Genomic DNA, 23,314 nt, shown 5'->3' with positions numbered 1-23,314 from the left:
GAAAACAAACTGTCTCATTTTGTTTCACATCTCAGTGTTTTCCCACTTGTCCCTGCAGCTTTTGTAAGTTCCAATAAAATCTGATTCCAGAACCATTTTAGGTAGTGTGTTCTTCATCTTAATACACCTCCAAGTGAAAACATTTTCCTTCCGAGCTGTTTTCAATTAATTTAAATCTGTGACCTCTTGTTTTATAAATTCTCAAGGATCGGGTTCGCAGGAGAGTAGTCTGACACAGACCAGGAGAAAAGAACTGAGAGACGGGTTTGCTAGAATATGAGTATTTTATTCCCCGCAGTGTCGCCTCAACCAGGTCTCGTACTTACAACGGGTCTGGTTTATACTCACTCTACGTGTTACCGGAACTGGGAGCCGTCAGTTCTCGTAGAGCGGTTGCCAACAACCCACGCTCGGCGGTTAAACGTAACCCGGAGCAGACTCTACCGAACTGGGGACTTTCCCAGCTTATATACTCTTTCGAGATCTAAACATTCATGCGAACAACAGGGCAAGACTAAGCAACACCTTCCATTCCGGTAACATATTCATGCGAACAACAGGGCAAGACTAAGCAACACCTTCCATTCCGGTAACATATTCATAATAAGATTCACACATGTATTGGAACATAATTTTAACCCTTTCACCACACTCCCCAGTCACTTGGATCTCTAATTCTGAGAGATTTCCTGTATCCTCCTCAGTAACAAAGTAATCATTTAGCTTCTCTGCCATTTTTCTATTCCTTATTATAAACTGAGCCTGCAATAGACCCACATCTTTAGTTAGATTTTGGAGCCTTGTGTGCTGAGTGGCTTCTATGCTAGAGCAAGATATTTGACTTTGGTCAGAGTGTGTATTTGGCCTATATTCAGTTGATTGCAACATTCACAGTTGCAAACCTGTAACAAATCCCTCTTGACTTTGTGAAACCAAAAGTATTGTCATTTTGACAGCCCAAGACAGAAGGTTCTGTGGACTGGCCTTCTCTCTGGCTTCCACCTTGCAATATGTTTGGCCCTACCAGGAGTTAAACTTAACTGTCAGCATATTCTCAGTCACAGGAGTATACAAGCTTTTGAACATGTTAAGGTGCATTTCCCAGGAAAGTTTGAATATGTGACACCATCTAAGCAGCCAACACAAGATAACGATGTCAGTGTATAACTGATAAAAAATCCACATAATATTTGGTGGTTTTATCCTGCTGGCATTTTGTTTTCATCAATTTAGTTATTTTAATTACTTCTGTTTGTTTGAAGCATGTATTTGTGAGTGGGCTGCCATTTCCTGACATTTTGACAGCTTACTTGCTTGTGGAATGCTCCCTAATTTATTCCTGAGAGCTGGTTTGAACTTTAATGGAACCCACTCTCCCTGCACAAAATAGATATTGCCTTTACCAATGTGAACTTGCCTGTGAAAGTTCAGTTTAAAATTCCACTGTTCCTTAACCCATCACACCGACTGGATTCCCAGGCCATACAACTTAATGTTATCAACAAAGTACATCCCTTTGCCATTTCTAAATAATATGAACAGCCAAGGACTGGTATGTTAGTCTCCACTAATCAAGAATGTGGGTAATGGTTCTTCAGTATAATCAGTTTCTGTCCAGGCACATGTCAATCCTTTGTCATTTTGTCATTAGTTGAATGAGAATTGAACTTTAAAATTCTACTTGGATGGGATGTACCAAATCTGATTTTAGTTATTTTTTCCTTTCAGCTAATTTGTGAATAGAAAGAAAAAGATTTGTATAGATTTCAGAACATCAAAATCAATTTTTGGCTGTCGCATTTCCAACTTTACAACAGTGACAACACTTCTAGTTACTTAATTAACAGCAATGCTCCACAAACAGCAATGTGGAAATGTCAAGGAAACAATGTTATCTTTGCTTAAGGCCTTTACACTTTTAAAGAATTTCAGTATTTTGGCTAAGTGATCAATCTTCACTTGTGAACCAGGGCAGTGAGTATTGTCCTGCTATTCAGCAGGTGCCTCAGGAGCTATCCCTGCCAGAACCATCTGTGGGATTAGCCTAGCTGAATCCCCAATCGTTAACATCCTGGCTAGTCTTTCATGAGCAGAACCTGAACTGGATAGGTTTCAGCCAGGATAGAGCAGAAATAAACAGAAACTGCTAAACACATTCAGCAGTAGGTCAGGCTGTATCTGCGAAGAGAAGTGGAGTTAGCAGGCTGAATTATATAAGGCGCCATATGAATTATGAATTTTTTTGATGCAGTAATAGCTTGGGAGGGTATTCAGATAAGTAAAGAACTGCTGCCCACCATTAGCCCATTAAAGGGAAACCTGCATTGCCTTTTCTGTTGCTGGATTAACCCAGCTGTGAAGGGTTAAGGAACCTCGGGCCTCAGTTAGCTCAGTTGTGAGGGATGCCTGATGCTATCCTTGTAATAGGTAAAATTGCAATGGGGATAAGTTTGAGCAGATAGGCAGTGGACAAACAATCCACGAGCTTTAATGCAAGCCTTACTCCCCACCTTCAAACCAGCCAATGTGAGAACATTAAAACTAGCCCATCAGATGTGCCTCCAATAAAGGGTCATCAACCTGAAAGGTTAATTCTGGTTTCTTCTCACAGAGCCTGACTTCCTGAGTGTGTGCCTTTAAAATTTGAAGAGTCATTGATCATGCGGCACAGAAACAGACCCTTCAGTCCGACTCATCCGTACCAAACATGTTTCCCAAACCAATCTAGTCTCATTTGCCTACATTTGGCCCATATTTCTCTCAAACTTTTTCTATTCATGTACATGTCCAAATGTCTTTTAAATGTTGTAACTGTACCTGCATCTACCACTTCTTCTAGCAGTTCATTCCACATGTGAACCAGCCTTTGTGTGAAAAAGTTGCCTCTCAGGTCCCTTTTAAATCTTTCTTCTCGAGCCTTAAAATATGCACCCTAGTTTGAACTCCTCCACCCTCGGGAAAAGATCTTTGCTATTCACCCTAATTATGCTCCTTATGATTTTTTAAACATTCATAAAGTACCCTTCAACCACTTCTTTGAGTGCAAAAAGTTTCAGCCTATCCAGCCTCTCCTTGTAACTCAAACTCTCCAGACCTGGCAATATCCTGGTAAATCTTTTCTGAACCCTCTCCAATTTAATAATATCCTTCCTCGAGCAGGATACAGTACTCCAGAAGAGGCCATACCAGTATTCTGTACAGCCTCAGCATGGCATCCCAACTCCTATACTTAAGGGTCTTACTTAACAAAAGCAAGCCTGCTAAAGACCACCTTAACCACGTTGTGTATTTATGATTCAAAGACTATTACCTGAAACCCTCGGTCTGTCTGTTTGACAACACTACCCGAGTCCCTGCCATTAACTGTATAAGTTCTGCCCTTGCTTGCATTGCCAAAATGCAAAACCTCGCATTTATCCAAATTAAACTCCATCTTCAGCCCATTGGTACAATTGATCAAGATCCCTTTGTAATCTTGGGTAACCTTCTTCACTGTCAATTATACCACCAACTTTGGTGTCATCCACAAACTTATTAACCATGCCTCCTAAATTCTCATCCAAATAATTTATATAAATAATGAACAACAGTGGACTCAGCACTGATCTCTTTGGAACACCACTGGTCATAGACCTCCAGGCCAATAAAACCCCACCACCACGCTTTGTCTCCTATAGTCAAGCCAATTTTGTATCCACTTTACAAGTTCTCCCTGAAACTGAATCTTATTGAACTGATGTAGTTGCAGGTGTTAGCTTTCAGCAACTCTCTGCACATTGACCAGATGTGATTTTCTTCATGGCTGTGTCTCACTGAGAAATACACTTGAGACATTTAAACTGTTAAACAGCATATCTCCTGGTGCTTGGTCCCTGTTCATTTTTCTGTCACTCATAGAAACTCAAGTCAACAATAATCAGTAATTAGCTTGTTGGGTCATTAATTTTAAGTCACATGATTTCTGAGAAAAGCCATTTTAAAATCCTTGTTCAAAATTACTTTCTGATATTTATTTTTAAAAATTTGATTTTTACAACATTGAAATTCCAAATACCCCATTTACCGCTACTTTAGAGTGCAAGATCCTAAATGATTATCACAGTATCTTAGAAATTGATTTCTTCAAGATGTCCATTTTATGTTCTATGTGGGCCATTCCTGTTTTTACGTTTTCCTAGTAATATTATTTCTGATGCCAGGTCTTCCAAATGTGAATTTTTATTTTCATTGCATAATAGGCTTTTACTTTGCTATAATAGCAGTGCTATTGCTTTTCATTCTTGAACTGTAGGGGTTCCCCTTATTTTGTGATCAAGTGGAAAATTCATATCTTTGAGTAAACTAGATGATTCCTGCTGGGTCCATGACTTTACTAAGTGAAAACCACTGCCTGCAGCTTAAATAAATAATGTCGCCTTGTTGCTCTTTATGATTTAAGGAGATGAATGCTGCTTCTTTAATGGCTTTTCATGGAAGATTTCCATTTTTAGTGGCTTGAATAATGATCTCTATTTCTTTCCTGGCTTTTGTCGAGAATAATTCCCACTCTGTCTCTCTAGTTTAAGTAAATACTCCCCATATTAACAAACATTATAATGAATATCTCCTAACACTCTTCTGTTCAACCACAACTGTTTTGGGGTGTCCCTTTGCTCCTTTTTATTCTGGTTTAATGATGCCCCATGGTTTGCATCCTCTGTTTAAATTGCTATTGTGAGCCTTGATTTCCCTTGCTGTAGCTGTTTCACTTGGTGACCATCTGTTATGGCCATGACACTCAATCTGAGCTTTAAGTACTTTCCTTAGTTTTGCTTTCTCAGCCTATGAGACTGGTTTTCAGTTGTGTCCCTTGCCACCCAGAGTCTCAAACTTCAGCCATGGAATCTTCATTTCCATTAGTTCTCCAGCTGATCCCGAAATCAGGTTATGCTCTGACAAATTGCCCACCACATAATGCAGACTATGTCAGCTAATTAACCTTCAGGGAGTTCCTAACTTTCCTGCTGTTGTTGTATGTCTTTTGCCAGCACTTACAATACTTATGCCATTGATTACAGATTCCTCTGTGTTGAATTTGGTCACATAGGTTTTTTTCTGCAACTTTCTTCATGTTCAGTTCTTCCTTGCCGCTGAGTCTGCATAAATAGACAACTTAAAGTGGAGTCTGAAGATATTGAGAAATCTTCAGATTTTCACCACTGTTTGCAGCATACTGTATGAGGCAGCGAAATAGAATCCACACCGCTGTTCACCATAGACTAGATTTGCTGCAACCATCCCCTTTCAGTGTAAGAATCTGCAGAGGTTGCTTGGTCTTGTGTGGGAATGGAAAAACATTGGGGCTCTTATTGAAAAAGTATTTTATTGCATGTTAGCAACTACTTCTAAGTGATTGATATAATAAAGTTTGTTAAAGAGGCTATGATGAGGATTCTTACACCTTGTTGATTATAAGCTGTTCTGTCCGCAAGGCAATATGACATCACAGTGAGTGGTGCTTAAGTATTAATCCTTTTAGATCCATATACATGATCTACCCATCAGTATTGTGGGAACACAATTACCACAAGGAGGGAAACCATTAAAACTTTTTCAGTGAAAATAACAATTGACAATAAATGCCATCTTGACTACTTCAATCTCAACATGTGAACAACTTTAGGAGAATTTTAAAAAATGTTCTTTCACAGGATATGGACTTGTTCTTCATTCATAGTTACCTTTAAAAAGATGATGGCGGGCTACTTTCCCAAATTGCTGCAGTCCATGTAGTGTAAGTAAACCCACAGTAGTGTTAGGAAGGGGGAGTTCCAAAATTTTGACCCGTTGGCAGTCAAGGAATAGCAATATTGTTACAAGTTAGATAGAATATGGCTTGGAGGGGAACCTGCATTTGGTAGGTTCTGACGCACCTGCTACCTCTGTCAAGTCAAGTTCCTGAAAAATAATTGAGAATAAGCGCCCTGTCTCAATATTTTCCCATTCACTGATCAGGAAGTACTGACCTCAGTTATAGTTCACCCAATACCACTGATGTTTTGATGGTTTAATTTGACAACGGAGGTATGAGTTTTGGATTTTCCCCTTTCCCATATCTCGAAGATGTATTTTTACTTTGAACTATTGAGGGTACTGTGAATATCTTTCAAAAATGCAGACGATGCTACCCACTGAACAGAACTTCTAAATGTTCACTATTTCTTTGCAATCTTGTGAAAGAAATGTTTCTGATGTTTGCTACTTAGTGTATTTAAGTCAAGGGAAGTGGTTTTGCTGTAAACTACAAACAGATAAAGCCTAACCTGACTCTCCTTTTTGCCCCCTTTCCATTCCTTCGATGAGCAATGATCTGTTCCTAAGCATTATTCTTGTGATAAATGTTAGAAGTTAATTAACAGCCATAGCCCAAAATTGCAGTGTTCATTTCCACATATGTGGCAATAGTTTGGATAACCACTATTAATTTTTCTGAACTAAAAATAGAAAGTGCTAGAGAAACTCAGCAGGTCAGGAAGCATCGATGGAGAGAAACAGTAAATGTGTCAAGTCCACTTACTCTTCTTTGAAACTGAAAAGGGAGAGAGAATTATGTTTTTTATGTTGCTGATAGAGGGAGAGGGGAGTAAGTGAATCAGTTGGTGTCAGTGCCCAGAGCAAAAGACTGTGAAGAAGAGATCAAGACACAAATAGATATGAATAATTGAAAATAGGTTGGATTTGCTGAGAACAAATCCATGTCATGAGGACATTGGGTGCGATAAAGAGTGGGTGGTAATAAAATTAGAGGATAATAGTTCATGCTCTGGAGTTACTGAAATCAATGTCAAGTCCTGAAGGCTGTCAAGTGCCTCAATGCAAAACGAAATGCTGTTCCTCCAACTTGTATTGGAATTTACTGGGCTTGGATCACAAACATCAGCATGAGAGCAAGATTATGAATTCACATGCATGCAATTAGAATGATGGGATGACATTCTTATAGACAGGGTGGAGGTGTTCCTCAAAGCAGTCACCCAGTTTGTATTTGGTCTCACCAATATAGAGGAGATTGCACTGTGAACAACAAATAGCGTAGACTGGACTGAGAGAAGTACAACTAAAGTAATGCTTCACCTGGAAGGTATGCTTGGGTCTTGGACAGCGAGGAAGGAAGGGGTAAAAGGGCATATATTAAATTTTCAGTATTTGCATGGGCATTTGTATGGGGGTGAGGGGTGGAAGATGTGTTAGGAGCAATAGAGATGTGGACCAAAGTGTCACAGAATGAATGTTAGTGGTGGAAATGGCTGCGGATGATCCTTTGAAAGCAGAGATGGTGGTGTAGTAAGTGAGGAAAAGGAGCAGAAAATGTGTTGCTGGAAAAGCGCAGCAGGTCAGGCAGCATCCAGGGAACAGGAGAATCGACGTTTCGGGCATAAGCCCTTCTTCAGGAATGAGGAAAGTTTGTCCAGCAGGCTAAGATAAAAGGTAGGGAGGATGGACTTGGGGGAGGGGCGTCGGAAATGTGATAGGTGGAAAGAGGTCAAGGTGAGGGTGATAGGTCAGACTGGGGTGGGGGCGGAGAGGTCAGGAAGAAGATTGCAGGTTAGGAAGGCGGTGCTGGATAAGGAGCAACCTACATTATTCTGGGAGGGAGGGGTAAGGGTGAGAGCAGAAGTGTGGAAAATGGGTTGAACACATCTGCAGACCCCATTAACCACGGTTCAGGAAACGGGAGGACCTGTGAAAGCTGGCAGCAACAGAACAGCTGCAATGGAGAAACTGGGAGAATGGAACAGTCTTGACAGGAAGTGAGGATGTATAGTCAAGGTAACTGTGGGAGTTGATGGGTTTGGAATGTCTATCAGAGGACAGCCCATCCCCAGAAATAGAAACAGAAGTAAAATCAGGGAAGGGAAAAGTCCGAGATGGACCAAAAGCACGTATATTTGCATCTACGTCTCTCCTTTACGATCATCAGCATTCTCTTTGTCTATGTCAGCCTGATCAGCTGATCCACTCAGTCCTCCCCAGTCCCCTGACCCTTTATCAACAGGATAAAAATAATTTTTCAAGTCCCTTTATTTCTAAACATGAGTCATAGGACTTGAAACGTTAATTCTGTTTTGCTCTTCACAGATGTTGCCAGACGTGCTGAGTTTCTCCAGCACTTTCTGTACTGTTTGTTTTTTCATTTGAGTGTTAACGTTTTGGGCACATGCTCAACATTTCTTATATGAGACCAAGTATTTCCAAATATTATCCAATGAAGCAGCGCTGATTAAAGGAGCTCATGGGTTAGCTAAGGTGAATGCATCTCTTCTGGGGGAAGAGTTAAAAGCAAGGGAGCATATTGAAAAATTGAAATTAAAAAGCGCTGCTCCTTCATCAGGTGATTGTGAAGGAGCAGTGTTCCGAAAGCTAGTGCTTCCAATTAAACCTGTTGGACTATAACCTGGTGTTGTATGATTTTTAACTTTGTACACCCCAGTCCAACACCGGCATCTCCAAATCATGAAAAATTGAAGCTAGTCTTTCAAGGCATCATATGAGGGTAATGGTAAGTGATGGTGGAAATCTGAAAATCTCTTACCAAAATGTTATCAAGGCTGGGTGTCTATAAACCTCAAGTTTAAAATTTTTACCTGAGTATTGTTAAGTAAGGGCCATAAAACCAAGGCACATGAATGGAGTTAAAATACTGATGAACTATGACCTTATTGAAAGGAGACAGATTCTTAATGAGCCAACTCCTGTTCTTTCATATGATTCTGTTCAGTAGGTTGAAAATATTCAAATTGCTGTTGTTAGTTAATAAAATTCTGCAAGCTGACTGTTATTTATTTCAACATGAAGCATTACTAAGGGTGATTAATAGGACACAAACAATGCTATCAGATAAGCAGGTGCTGGATTAGTATTTGAACAGCAAACTGCATAACAGGATACAAGGCAAGGGGATTAGAGTAGCTGCCTTCTAGTGCTAATTTGCTGCTGTTGCTTTCCAATGATTGATTTCCATTAAAAGCTTGCTACGAATCATGCTGTTCTTTCCTCTCTTGTACCCACATTGCTGTAGATCGATCAGCTGAAGCACAGGTTAAATAAGGTGGAAGAAGAATGCAAATTGGAACGCAATCAATCCCTCAAACTGAAAAATGACATTGAGCAAAGGCCGAGGAAGGAGCAGGTGCTGGAGTTAGAACGAGAGAATGAAATGTTAAAGACCAAAGTCCAGGAGCTGCAATCAATCATTCAGGTAACTATGGGCAACATTAATCCAAAATGTTGTTGCAAATAAGCATATAAAAAAATACAATTCCTCCTTGTGGAAACAAGACTTAGATTAAGAGATGAAAAGCTTCACTGCCGTTTTAGACCATAGGATACCTGCAATTGAGACAGTGTCGCAGCAATTAAGTACCTTTTGATAAGCTTGTCGATGACTGCACTCCCCGGTGCCTGTGATAACTGAATAACCTTCTGCTTAGAAAACAGAGCTGCCATTTGCGTCCTACTTTGAACCTCTGCCAGTCAATGTATGGAATGCTTCCAAACCGACTGCCAACTTATTCGTTTCAGCATCTTGCTGAATCTGTCATTTTTCACATGTTGAAAGCCCTCGTTCCCATCACAGGGCATGGTTCAGATTATTTCAAACAATGTCAGGGTCTCTGATAACTGCTGTTACTGTGACAACAGCATCAACTCAAAAGGCTTCCTGCAGCCAGTCTAAAACAGAAATATTGGTAGCACAGGTGACGAGCTTTTCAGTACTATAATCCAGGAAAGTAAGTGTCTGATGGATGGAAGGGTGCATTTCATGAGAAACCTATTAAGGTTTGGAAAATTTGTTAAGGTATCCTCTGGCCTCCTTCATCACACACCATTCAGGGCAATGAGAAAATGTATTGTCATGGATCAGTATTCAGTACTGTTCCCATTATGTTAAATGCACTCTAGAATACCTCCTCGTCTCCCCCCCATACCTTGATTGCACAGTTTGTTTGGAACATGTTAAACAGGTAGCAACATGCCCTTTTCCTCAAGAACGGAGCAATGATTGTAATCTCCATTATCTTTAAATTTCATTTTGATCTTGCATCCTATTTCAAATCAGTTATTCATTCAACTCTCTTTTAATGGAATTCATCAACACAGCGTTATAGCCTTTTCTGTTCCCGGCATTAGAGCTGAATGGTCAAGAATGAAACAGGCTGGCCACTTCTGACTAGAATAATGAAGGCTGAGTAGTGACTTGTTTGAGAGCTTTCAGGTGATGAAAGCAGTTAACAGGGCAGATGTAGAAAAAATGTTCACGCTTTCAGGGAGACTAGAACCTAGTCATTGTCGCAGTGTAGACATGGGGACTTTTATTGGTCACTCTAATGTGGTTCCCCAATCTCCAAAAACACATTACTTTCATTAGAGCAGAGAAGATTGTTGGAGGGTTGGGAGTGGGGGCGGGCGGCGGGGGTAGAACGTTGGATGGTTTTCTGATTGAGGTGGATAAGCTTGTGAGATCAGGGTAAATAGAAAGAAACTGTTTGCCTTAGCTGAAGGGTGAATAGCAAGGGGACATGATTTTAAGGTGAAATGCAGTAGATTTAGAAGGGATTTTTGGACAAGGCTTTTCACCTGGAGAATGGCAGAAATCTGGAATGCACTGCCTGAGACGGTAGTTGAGCTGGGAAACCTCACAACCATTTTTTAAAAAATACTTGGACAAGCACTTGAAATGTCAAACATTCAAGACTTTGCACAAATGCTGGGAATTGGGATGAGTGCAGGTTTAGAATAGTTTCATTAGTGCAGATTTGATGTGTTGAAGGCCCTCATCTGTACCGTACAGTTCAATGATCAGATTCTTAAATCTACTTTAAAATACATCTATTTCTTTTCAAAACTCAATTTGCATTGCTTTTACATCACTTTTCACAACCTGATGACATTCAAAAGAAATTATGACAGTTTAGTATTTTTGAAGTGTAGAAGTGGTTGTAAGGCAGGAAGCGGGCAGGTTCTTTGTATGTAGCAAGCTCTCGCAACATAAGATAAATAGCCAGATTGTCCTTCTGTGTTAGAAATGTGGGTTGAGGGATCAATATTGTCCAGAGAATATAGCAGAACTCCCCTACACTTCTTCAATACTGTCATGGGAATTCTACATTTACCTGCAAGGTTAGATGGGACCTTGGTTTAATATTTCATCTGAAAGATAACATTTCTGTCAATGCAGTGCTCTTTCAGTACTGCTTCAACTCCGTACTCTGTTGGAATATGTAAACATGGATTTTGTGCTCAATTCCCTGGAGTTAGACTTGAATTCACAACCTTTTTAATGGATTCAGATCTCTCAACTGGTAACAGCTGGGTAACCTGAACCAACATTATAATATTCATTACATTACACTGTTTCAAAATAGTTTTAATCAGCAGGAATGATGGTTTTAGGGAGTTCCTCTAACATTAGTGAGACATTACAGAGCCATTTAGTTTTCAATTTAGTTTAAGACACAGATTTATCTCTTAATATTTGTAGCCGGTTAATTCTTTTCACATTTCCAAATCATGTGTACTTGCACTCCCAAAACTGATCAGACCAATTTACTAATTACCTCATTAATTACATGATTCCTGTCACAAATATTGATATATTTAAACCAAACAACTTAATCAACATGGAAAGATCACCTCCCTATAAGCCAAATACGAACCATTATGTTCTGATGAAGGGTCAAAAAAATTATTTTTCTCTCCACAGATGCTGCCAGACCTGCTGAATTGCTCCAGCACTTTCCGTTTTTGTTTTAGGCTTTCACCGTCTGCAGTTCTTTGTTTTATTAAATAATCTAACCCTGGGTGGAACAAATACAAACTGTCATTTACCTGTGTTATACCTGACTGGAGTAGCATGCTGGAATTAAAGCCTTGCTGTTCCTACCGTAAAAGTTAAAGATTTTAAGAAGTGTTTAGAATTCCTCAGTTTCTGTCTTTTTCAGACCTAAGTTGGCAGAAAACCAGGTTTCTGCACTTAGCAAAAATTGCTATTTATTACAATTAAATAAACCCTAACTATAGATAAACAATTACGAATTGTCCGCAAATAATTTGACTAGTTAAAACTGTGATCCCCGTCTCAACTACCCCCTATACACACATGCAGGCAGAAAACAAAACTTGGGTAAGATGGGTGGAAGAAAAGATGAGGAAATCAATTCAATTGTTCCTGTTCATATGCTTCACTGAGCCGTACCTTTTGGTCTGTCAGGATGTGCTGCTGCTTGATTTGAACTTCCTTGGATACTTTCACTTGCTTGGAGATGATACAAGGGACTGGTCCATACCTATAACGTGTCTGGATTATTGGTTAAAAGTCACGGCTTACAGCAACTGCTGAGCAAAAATAAACTGCATTTATTAGATTAGATTAGATTTATTATTAGATTAGATTAGATTAGATTACTTACAGTGTGGAAACAGGCCCTTCGGCCCAACAAGTCCACACCGCCCCGCCGAAGCGCAACCCACCCATACCCCTACCCCTACATTTACCCCTAACCTAATACTACGGGCAATTTAGCATGGCCAATTCACCTGACCTGCACATCTTTTGGATTGTGGGAGGAAACCGGAGCACCCGGAGGAAACCCACGCAGACACGGGGAGAACGTGCAAACTCCACACAGTCAGTCGCCTGAGGCGGGAATTGAACCCGGGTCTCTGGCGCTGTGAGGCAGCAGTGCTAACCACTGTGCCACCGTGCCGCCCATGTTTCACTGGAAACAAAAGAGACAGCTTTGGCCCCTTGCAGAGATTGGTAGCTTCTCCAAAACATTTACACTCCCAAGCTGTTCAGCTCCCTGAGGGGCCATGCACATAATAATTAAAAGACAGGAGGCCTTTGTCATTGAGAACTGTTCAGTAGTCCACAGCCCAGTTATCAATCATTAAGTGTAGCCTTTCCTGTCATGAGCTGTTGAACATTTCCAATGTAAGTACTTTTCTTCCCTCGTCTGGATTCTTTGATTTACCACATTTTCCCACATTTGATCTCTGAACTTTATCCTACACAGGCTTCAACTAGACTAGTAGCTCACCTTTTGCTTCCTGTTTTACTCGCTCCTTTGTCCTTCACGCTTTGACTTTGACTAGGTCCCTCTGCTGAATTCAAATTTCTTGCTCTTGTTCCAAATTCCCTTGATTGTCCGAGCTGTCCAACTCAAAATAACAATGACTATCACTCCCAGCCTCTGGCCTATGGTCCTCTAACTATGGCTTCCTATGACTCACTGACTGTGTCAGCTCTGATTCAGTTAGTCTCTGACCAGATTAAATGAACTGAAAGCCAAATTATATTGATTGAGATAGTCAAACACCTCAGCCAAATAATTCAACCAAACCAAAGTAGCTTAAGATTTGCACTTTCTGCTATCTTTCTTCCATGATCCCATGTACTTCAATGACCATGCATCCAGTTGTTTATTGTCAACATCACATGTTCAGACTTAATATTGTATAAGGAACATTAAAATTAGCTTCAGGACTAACAATGGGTTTTATAATTTGAGATCAGAATGCACTTTTTTTTGTTACTCAAGTGTTGCAGATAGAGAACATTTTGTATTTTTTTCATGAATTCTTATTCACATTTGGATCAAGAATAGACCTTACCAACAGGACCTCTTTTCAAAATGAAGCAGTTAACATGATTAATATAATGGTTAACATTGATTTATTTTGTTGAACATCAAAAAACAAACAAGATGTTAATGTGATTGTAGTTAGTTCTAATGAAGCATTAAAATGAACTCCGATCGATGAAATGACAGGCTGGACTTTATGATCGGGTTATTTAAACACCAGTGTAACCTTCTGGTCTTATAATAGCATCAATCAGACCATTAAAGGTTATTCGAATACACACCCATTCACTAGTATGTAACTTCATAAACATTCTTTATTAATTGATGAAAAAAGAATACTCTAGCTCTGTAGACCAATAATTAGCATTGAATTGTAATGGTTTGGCATGCCTTTGAGAGTATCATCTAAAATCTGGTCTGATATACCAATTAATTCGCACAAAATTGAAATATTATCTTTCAACAATCCTCTGTGGAAGTAAATTGTAAATTACAAAGGCAAAAACTAAAATCATTGATCTCCTTATAATTTGAAAGTACAGTATAGATATAATAGGTATGATTTATTACCAGCAATATCTTATCCAAACATTTCTGTGCTGATAAAGTTGTCTCTTTTTGAATGGTGCCTAATCCTGTTCTCATTGCCAATATCATCATCATCAATAGTTATCAAATTGATGAGAATGTTCAAAACAGTTGCAGTCGTAGTTCCATTAGACCATAAGATATTGGAGCAGAATAGGCCATTCAGCCCATCAAGTCTACTGTACCATTTGATCGTGGTTGATGTGTTTCTCAACCCCATTCTCCTACCTTATCTCTGTAACTCTCAATACCCTTGCAATCAAGAACTGATTTATCTCTGTTTTAAATACACTCAATGACCCTCTGGCAGTGAGTTCCATAGATGAACTGGGTGAAGAAATTTCTTCTCATCTCAGTTCCAAAGGATCATCCCTTCACTGTGATGCTGTGCCGTCAGTTCCTAATCTAGTGGAAACACTTCCTCCATACCCACTGTATTAGGGCTCTAGTCGAGGCTCCCTTTTCAGTATTCAACAGGATCACTCAGCCCGCCCCCGTACTTCTAAACTCCATCGAATGCCACTCCTCATATGATAAGACCTTCATCTCTGAGTTCATTCTTGTGAACCTCCTCAGGACCCCCTCCAAGACCAGTACATCCTTCCTTAGGTGCAGGGCCAAAACTGCTCACAATATTCCAAATGCACTCTGACCAGGGCCTCTGCAGTAATCTCTGCTCTTGTACTCTAGCCCCCTTGAAATGAATGCGAACATCACATTTACTTTCCTAATTGCCAAATGAACCTACTCTAACAATACTGACACAGATTTGATGCATTCTGATGCTCTATCACTTTTTGCTATTTATTTAATTTCATTCCTTACTAACAAGACAACCCCGCCCCTCTGCCATCTGCCTGTCTTTTCAATAAGAAGCATATCCTTGGATATTACCCAGCCCTGATCCCCTTGCAACTGCATCTCTGTGATACCCACAGCATTGTAAATGCTCATTTCAAACTACACTACTAGCTAATTTACCTTTTTTTTTCATATACTGTATGCATTTAGGTACAACACCCTGTGTTCTGCATTGACTACCCCCTTCTCATAGTTATTCCCTCGCCTGCTGTGCCTGAAGTTACATTGCTGGTCCTTTCCATTCTGTCTGTCCTATAACTTACTCTTCAACTTTAATCTCTGCTGAGTTTTCCCCCACTTTAACTTCTTCCATAATTTTCCATACAACTGAACCTACCACCACCCCACCCACCTCCATTTTGTTTAAAGTCCTATTAACAGTCCTAGTTATGCAATTCACAAGGACTCTGATCCCAGCATTATTCAGGTGGAGACTGTCCTATCAGAACAGCTCCCTCCTTCCTCAGTACTGATGTCAATGTCCCATGAATTTGAACCCGTTTCTTTTACACCAATCTTTAGGCCGTACCTTTACCTCTTTAACCTTGTTGACCCTGTGCCAATTTGCTCATGGCTCAAGTGGTAATCCAGCGTTTACGACCTTTTTTGGTTCTGCTTTTTAATTTAGCCCGTCACTGTACATTTCCCTCAACAGAACCACTTTCCTCTTTCTACCCATATCATTTGTACCGATGTCGCCCACAACAATTGGACCTTCACTTCCCAATCCAAGTTCTTCTGCAGTCCACAAGATATCCTGAACCCAGGTAGGCAATACAGCCTTCTGGTCTCTCAATCCTGAGCACAGAGAATAGTGTCTAATTGACTGACTATTCTATCCCTGATTACAACTACATTTCGCCTTTCTGCCCTCACTTGAATGGCTCCCTGTACCACGGTGCTATGGTCAGTTTGCTCATCCTCCCTACAGCACGCATTCTCATCCACACAGGGAGCAATAATCTCGAACCTGTTAAACAAGCACAAGGGCTGACACTCCTTCAGCACCACCTTTGGATCGCTCATTTATAGTCACACCCTCCTGTCCCTGACCACTGACCGAATTCAAGATGGTTAATCTAAGAGGTGTGACTGCCTCCTGAAATGGTGTTCAGGTAATTGGGTTCACATCTCCCACACCATGCAGTTACAACACATTGCCTGGCCCAGCATCTCTATTTTAATTACATAGTGCTTCATTTGATTTTTAAAACATTTTGCACTGGTCTCTTAGATCTGGAAATAGTGTACACAGATCTGTTCTGGTCTTGGGATATTACTAACAAGATTCTAATTATCTTGTTAGACTATTATCATTTCAGGTGAGATCACATCTGTTCAACTCTCCTTTATAATCAAAGAGAGTTTAGTGATAATTTACTTGATGTAAACACCAAGCCAAATAACTAGTAATACTTGCTCATTAGCTAAGCATTATATAAAGAAATCCTATATATAAAATTAATAGCACTATTCTATAATCATCACTAAGGAAGTATTGAGAGCCAATCCTTTTGTTTTTAAGATAGCTTTTTAATGTGTGTGGGATGTATTCTTTTAAACTTTGTCCTCAGTCAATCCCCATTTGCCAACATGAAGTTTTGCTCCAGTGACATCATGAACAATTTTCTTGCTTCATGGGCTCACTGGACTGGAACTTCATGATGTTACAGAGGTGGAAGTTCAATTAAAGTCCATAGTTTGACTGCAACTAACCAACATGAAACTGCACCACAAAAGCGAATGAGACAACACTGACAGTGCAGAGATATCTTCTTTCTGGACAGTGAGGATGAATTGGCAAATTAGTAGAGCACCCTCCGCTTTAAGGACACAAATCAATTGTTGTTAGTGTGACTGCAGAATTAGGTTGAGGCCAGATGCTGCATCAGGACCTATCTAGGAACAAAAAACCAGTGAAAGAACAAAGACTTGCATTTTTATAGTGCCTCTCACAACCTCAAAACTTACCAAAGTACTTTACTTACAATGAAGTATTTTGAAGAATAGTTACTGTTGTAAACGAGGAAACATAGCAGCCAAATTACGTACAGCAAGCTCTCACAAATAGCAATGTAACAATGAGTAGGTAATCCTGATCAGTAGTAATCCACAACTCCTGAATCAGCGATAAGTGTGTTACTCATAACTGAAGCTCTGCACTAAGTATATCAATCATATCATTGGTAGCATAATTTTTTTTGATGCGATCCCAGTGGTGACTGTGCTGGTATCTTTTGCTCAGTGTAAAATGTGATGACACATGGACAATACTTAAAGAAAGTGGGTTTTATGTAAAAGTGTGAAAACATGTATTTTCAAGACGATGTTTCTGGATATTTCACGAATCAATTATAGATTTACATCCATTTATGTGGAATTAATTTGCCTGTATCTGATAAACTTATCCATGATAATCTGGCAACTAGATGTTTCAGAATGTTATACAAAATGTCTGAGAGCCTTTTTGTCATCCATTTCCACAGAAGCTCCAACATCTTATCTAGAACAACAGACATTTAGTAAGACAATACATTATTCTACGTCTTAAAAAATTTTAGTAGGCTAGTTGATAACCTAGACTAACAACAGGCCATGACCACATGGAGTGAACTTCATAAGGAATGTTGAATCCCTGATGTGATTAGAAGGTGATAATGTCAGTTCAATGTTCCGTTGATATCATAAACCATGAGAGAAAATCTTGAGCAGTTTATGATTGGTTTTTTGAACCATATCATTCAATCACAGGTTTGAAACTATTCCAGGATTTGCAATGCAGCTTCACTATTCTGTACATAGGGAACAATGTAAACTGCTGCAGGATGCATTTTCTTGTCTTAAACTGGTCTAGAGGGTCCTAATGCTGCCATCTTCTATGGTTGACCTACTATGATCATCTTAAGGCCAGTAATGTCTGTAATAACTGAACAGGCTAATGTTAGTGCAGTGCCAGTACTATTTTGCAATAAGGATTAATTTAATACTTGGAGGATTACTGGAGCTAATGCCAACAATCTGTCACTGACAAGACAATGGAAATATGAAAGAAATAAAGAAGAGTACCTGCTTATATGATTTCTTGTATTATAGTTAAAATACTCGGTCAAAATTGCATAAGAAAATTGAAGAGATTCATTATCATGTGGTATTGTTTGGCAATGCGCTGTGAGCGACAGTGACTCCAATTTTTCTCCATCCAGGGAATAATCTGCTTTTGAGGTAATTGTAAATTCTGGCTATTGCATAAAGTGGGCAGCATCTATATCAACCACCTGTAATGCCCCTTTCCTTATTTTTTTAGAAGTTGATAGAACTTTTGTTATTAATCCAATATCACACACTTTACAATATCAGTGAAAGTTATAACCAATCCCTTTTTCCCCAATTATATTCACATATCAAGTTAAGGAGGTTTTGAACATGACTCAGAACATTAGGCAACTAATGCGGATGCCATCAGACAAATTGATGTTCTCAGAAAGGAATTGTGATGAAATATGCATTTTGCAACAACCAAAATTGGCATGGTGCACCAATTTCCATTGAGTCCCATTCCCACATGGGCATCGCAATTTTTCAGTTTTAAGTGGAGTGGTGGTATGGCCATTTGGATAGCTTTTAGATTATGTCTGGATTTATACCAGAAACAGTTCAGCTAAGTTAGTTCAGTCAGCAAACAAAGCAAAAACTAGTTTACTCCAGTAAAACCTGGAAGCAAAGATTATTGACAGAAAAACTTAAGACTGGACCATGACAGATATGATGTAAATTCTAATATCCCAAATATAGCATGATATAAAATCAGACAAGCTGCTAATGCTCTCATGGTTCACCTTCATTCCCTGGATTGACGTTCCTCTGGACTCTTAGAAACTGTGTTCCAACACTTCATCACAGACACAACTTCAGCTTTTTCACAAACAGTGAGCTTCTTCAAGCCAACACTGCCTCGGGATGATTTCCTGAGCTCTAATCAGGCTCAGTTGCGCTAAGTAATTAGTATTTGTGGACTTTCAACCCAACACTCACTGTTAGTGGCGTACTACTTTTTCCAAGCCCCCATAGCTCCCAGGACCTTTTTGCAGATCTGACCTTAACTCCTTGAACGTCTGCCTGAGTTTAAAAGCACAAATCGATTGACTGATTACTGAGTCCCTAACTACGCAGACTCCGTCCAGTGGAGTTAACATTTTGACGGTCCAGCTGAACTATTGTTTCCTGCATGGAGCTTGTTTCTGTCTCTGTCTCAACTGTCCAAATGACTGTAACCCAGAATTATTCTTCAGTGAACCTTGAACTGTATTGAGCGACCTACTGGAAACCTTATAACAAGCCCTACCTTGTTTTTAGGCAAAATTGAATAACTAACATTATAGAAATAGGGGTCAGTTAGCTCAGTTGGCTGGATGGCTCGGTTGTGATGAAGAGTGATACCAACAGCATGGGTTCAAACCACTGCTGAGGATACCATGAAGAACTGTCCTTCTCAACCTATCCCCTTGCATGAGGCATGGTGACCCTCCGGTTAAGCCAACACTTTCTAATCTGTTTCTAATGGGTGAGCCATCTTGTGGTCCATGAGGGCTATGGTGACTTTACCTTCACATAGCAATTGGCAATGAGACTCAGATATAACAGTGCCTTGGAAATGCCCACCTCATAAATGTCATAATTCATAATTTGGTCAAACAGAACCTTTATTGCTGACAAAATATACAATTTTGTCTTACACTGTTGAGGACAATTTGCATGAGTACCAGTTCAAGGGGAAGAATAACATACAGCCTGAAGGGACAAAGCTGGTTAGTTGGAAAGTACATTCTTATTGATAGAGATGTTATCATGGAGAATTTACCAAGTAATAATGATTGACAGTTAACAGCCATGCTTTGTCTGAATTTTAAAGCAGGCAGATTGACTGGTCAGGGCCTTTCCCTGAGAGATGAAGCAGAAAATGGCAGTAGAACATGTGCGTGTTTCTAAAGAAGGGTCTTCAAAAACCCAAAACATCTGCTTTCTCTCCACAGATGCTGATCAATCTGCTGAGATTTGCCAACAATTTCTGACTTTGTTCCTGATTTCCAGCATCCACAGTTCTTCAGTTTTTTTTGTTACATTTTTTTATTGTCTGCAAGGGGCTCTGTGTCTTGATGTATATAGCTTCCAGGATGGACCAAGCTGAGATCTTGACTGACAATTCTGAATTGGTTGTCAGTATAATTCTGTGCATATTCCAGATCATCCAGCAAATGTTTTCCATTTGCAGAATTACCGTTAATGTTGGACACTGTTGCAAATTTTGCAACTCGAACTGGTTGAGTAAAGTTGGTACTTTGTTGCCACCAGCTAAAGGGATATGCTGTTTGGTACGATCCACCAGTCATGGGACCTATGGCCTATTCACCCACATCACACCTGTGCTGAATATACCATATTACACATTACACATCTGTGTGATAGGCAGAACATTGCTTTGGCTTGACAGCAGCATCCAGTTGGTGGCCAACACCACTAGTCTTGTTACTGCAGAGCAGCAGTGTGAAATAGTTAGCTTTAAAGATTCATGATGTTTTTGAAATATCTTACCCTTAATCTGAGGTAGACTGAGTGGTTTTCAGGTCCAAGAGTAACGACCTTGGGATCTGTCATGATTTTGCATGATATACCAATTTGATCAGGGTAGCCATTACATGCAGTTTTGTTAATTCTGCCTCTCCTTTATTAAGGCTGGGAAGCGGAGTTTACCAGATTCTGAAAAAGCAATCCTTGACATTTTGGAGCACGATCGGCAGGAGGCTCTGGAAGACAGGCAAGACCTTGTCAACAAAATTTTCAACTTGCAGGAGGAGAACAGACAAGCAGAAGAGCTTAGAGATAAGGTAAGTGTTCTGGAAGAGAGTTGGATATAAAGCACTGACACAGCTGAGGATTACGTCTTCCCAGAGTCATGAAATTTGCTCATAGATTTTCATGTGATTGAACAGGTCAATTCTTGATGCACAGATTTTTGGTCCCAGGATTATTTCCTTCTCTTTCTTTCTCTGCTGTTGCTCTGACTCCCCATTAAAATGTTGTGACCGAAAGCAGTCAGTTTGTTGTTTGAACAATTGATGGCGAACTCCTCCCAGTTATTAAAGTTTGAGTGTTTTTGTTCTCTACTGCAACCTTGGGCATTAAGGAGTTGAGTTGGTGGGGGAGATTCATTTCAGCCAATCAGAGAGGGTCCAGTCCATTAAAGGTGATTTTGCAGGAGTCGTGCCTGAATACTTGCAGATAAAAGACTCCAGAGGTGAGGTGTGAGTGACAGCCATTGACAACAAAACCATATTCAACTGACTGTGGCATCAAGGAGCCCGGCAAAACTGGAATCTTGTGGTGTCAGGCAGAAAACTCTCTGATGTTTTGACTCATACCTGACACATAGGAAGATTGTTGTGGTTGTCAGAGGTCAGCCATCTCAGCTGCAGGGCATCACTGTAGGAATTTTTCAGGATAGTGTCCTAGGCTCAACTAGCTTCTTCATCAATGCCCAACCCTCCATTATAAACTCAGAAGTGGAGATTTTCGCTGATGATTGCACAATGTTCAGCACTATTCGCGATTCCTCAGTTTTAGAAGCAGTCCATGTTCAGATGCAACAGGATCTGGACAACATCCAGATTTGGGCTGGCAGATGGCAAGTAACATTAGCAGCACAAATGCCAGGCTATGACCATCACCAATAACAAACAATCTAACCAATGTCCCTTGACATTTAATGATATTATCATCACTGAATTCCCTACTACTCATAACTAAGGATTACCATTGACCAGAAACTCAACTGGACTACTCTTGGGCCAAAACTCAACAGCCACAAAAGCTGGACTGAGGCAGTTAATCTGGCAGGTTACTGGCAGGTAACTCATCTCCTTTTTCCCAAAGCCTGTCCATCATCTACAAGTCAGAGTGTAATGGAACACTCTCCACTTACCTGGATGAGTGCAATTCTAATAAGACAAAAAACTTGACACCATCCAGGATTGATTGATTGATTAGCACTATATCCACAAATATCCATTCCCTCCACCACCAATGCTCAGAAGCAGCAGTATGTCCTATCTATACGATGTGCTGCAGAAATTCACCAAAGATCCTTAGACAGCATCTTTCCAAAACCGCGGCTACTTCCGTGAGGAAGGTGAAGGACAGTACATATCACCAGCTGCAAGTTCCCCATCAAGCCACTTCTCATCCTGACTTGGAAACATATATTGCCATTTTTTCACTGTCTCGGGGTCAAAATCCTGGAATTCCACCCACTACCACCACCCCCTCCTCCTCTTCCCCCCCCCACTCCAAGGGTATTATATGTCAAATCTACAGCATGTTGATTACAGTGGTTCAAGAAGACAGCTCACCACCGTTTTCTTGGCAACTAGGGTAGGGCAATAAATGCTGGCCAGCCAGCCATGTCCATATCTCACAAGTGAGTAGAAATGAAGAGCTTCAAGAAGGACATTAGTTTTATACCCTTCACTGAAATTGGAGGATTCAGCTAATGGAATTTTTCCAGTGCTATTACATGTCACTGCACAGTTCAGGTCTCACTACAGCACAGAAGTGTGATGACGACAGCTGACTCAGACTGTAAGATGTTATTGTAAGACTGGCGGTGATAAAACTGGTGCTAACACTGTGAACAGCTCCACTGCAAGTTCAGTGCTGTTTAGACTCCTTGAAATGTGCATTTAGTAACTAGTAACATTGCATGTTGCTATTATCAGGAGAACACCTCCACTAATTCCAGCCATCCTTTGAAGAAACTGCATTGTTCTCTTCAGAGCTTTCATTCTTAGCAATTTTCTTCCACAGCTATTGGAATTCACCTGATTATGTCAATTACTCTGTTTGACTGAAACTCACTATAATGTCAAATAATTAATGTTTGCAAGTTATAATTCTGAATCTAAGTGTCTTGACTGCTAAACATTGAATTATCACTGGTTGTGACTTGTGCATTGTTTCAGTATCTGGAGGAGAAAGAGGATTTGGAGTTGAAATGTTCAACACTGGTTAAAGATTGTGAAATGTATAAGCATCGGATGAACACTATCATGTTTCAGCTGGAGGAAGTGGAAAAAGAACGAGATCAGGTTTGAGTAACAGTTCAATTCATTTTCTTTTAAAAGGATATGAAGTGCACCCAATGTGGATTGGATCTGTTCCTTCAATATAAATTGTTTTTGACTTTGAGC

General features: G+C 40.0%; 1 protein-coding gene and 1 long non-coding RNA gene across 4 annotated transcripts in view; one reads left to right on the top strand and one right to left on the bottom strand.

Annotated features, from left to right (window-relative positions):
* The window catches only part of LOC122560796, a 162,841-nt gene extending 145,702 nt beyond the window's left edge, over positions 1-17,139 (bottom strand). Inside the window, exons 1-2 of one of the 2 annotated variants that reach the window (XR_006314813.1) lie at positions 17,063-17,139; positions 12,236-12,375 (exon numbers count right to left, since the gene is read on the bottom strand). This is a non-coding gene — a long non-coding RNA (uncharacterized LOC122560796). The remainder of the gene's footprint in view (positions 1-12,235; positions 12,376-17,062) is intronic. The other variant, XR_006314814.1, reaches the window with a different exon arrangement.
* card11 (caspase recruitment domain family, member 11) overlaps positions 1-23,314 on the top strand; it is a 243,054-nt gene that overhangs the window by 116,908 nt on the left and 102,832 nt on the right. For both annotated transcript variants that reach the window (XM_043711898.1, XM_043711897.1), the window contains exons 5-7: positions 9,059-9,238; positions 20,804-20,956; positions 23,087-23,212. In XM_043711898.1, coding sequence (XP_043567833.1) covers positions 9,059-9,238; positions 20,804-20,956; positions 23,087-23,212 — 459 coding nt within the window. The remainder of the gene's footprint in view (positions 1-9,058; positions 9,239-20,803; positions 20,957-23,086; positions 23,213-23,314) is intronic.

The sequence above is a fragment of the Chiloscyllium plagiosum genome, chromosome 21, assembly GCF_004010195.1.
Source record: "Chiloscyllium plagiosum isolate BGI_BamShark_2017 chromosome 21, ASM401019v2, whole genome shotgun sequence".
NCBI classification, from domain to species: domain Eukaryota; kingdom Metazoa; phylum Chordata; class Chondrichthyes; order Orectolobiformes; family Hemiscylliidae; genus Chiloscyllium; species Chiloscyllium plagiosum.
This window is presented reverse-complemented; position numbering and strand designations above follow the sequence as displayed.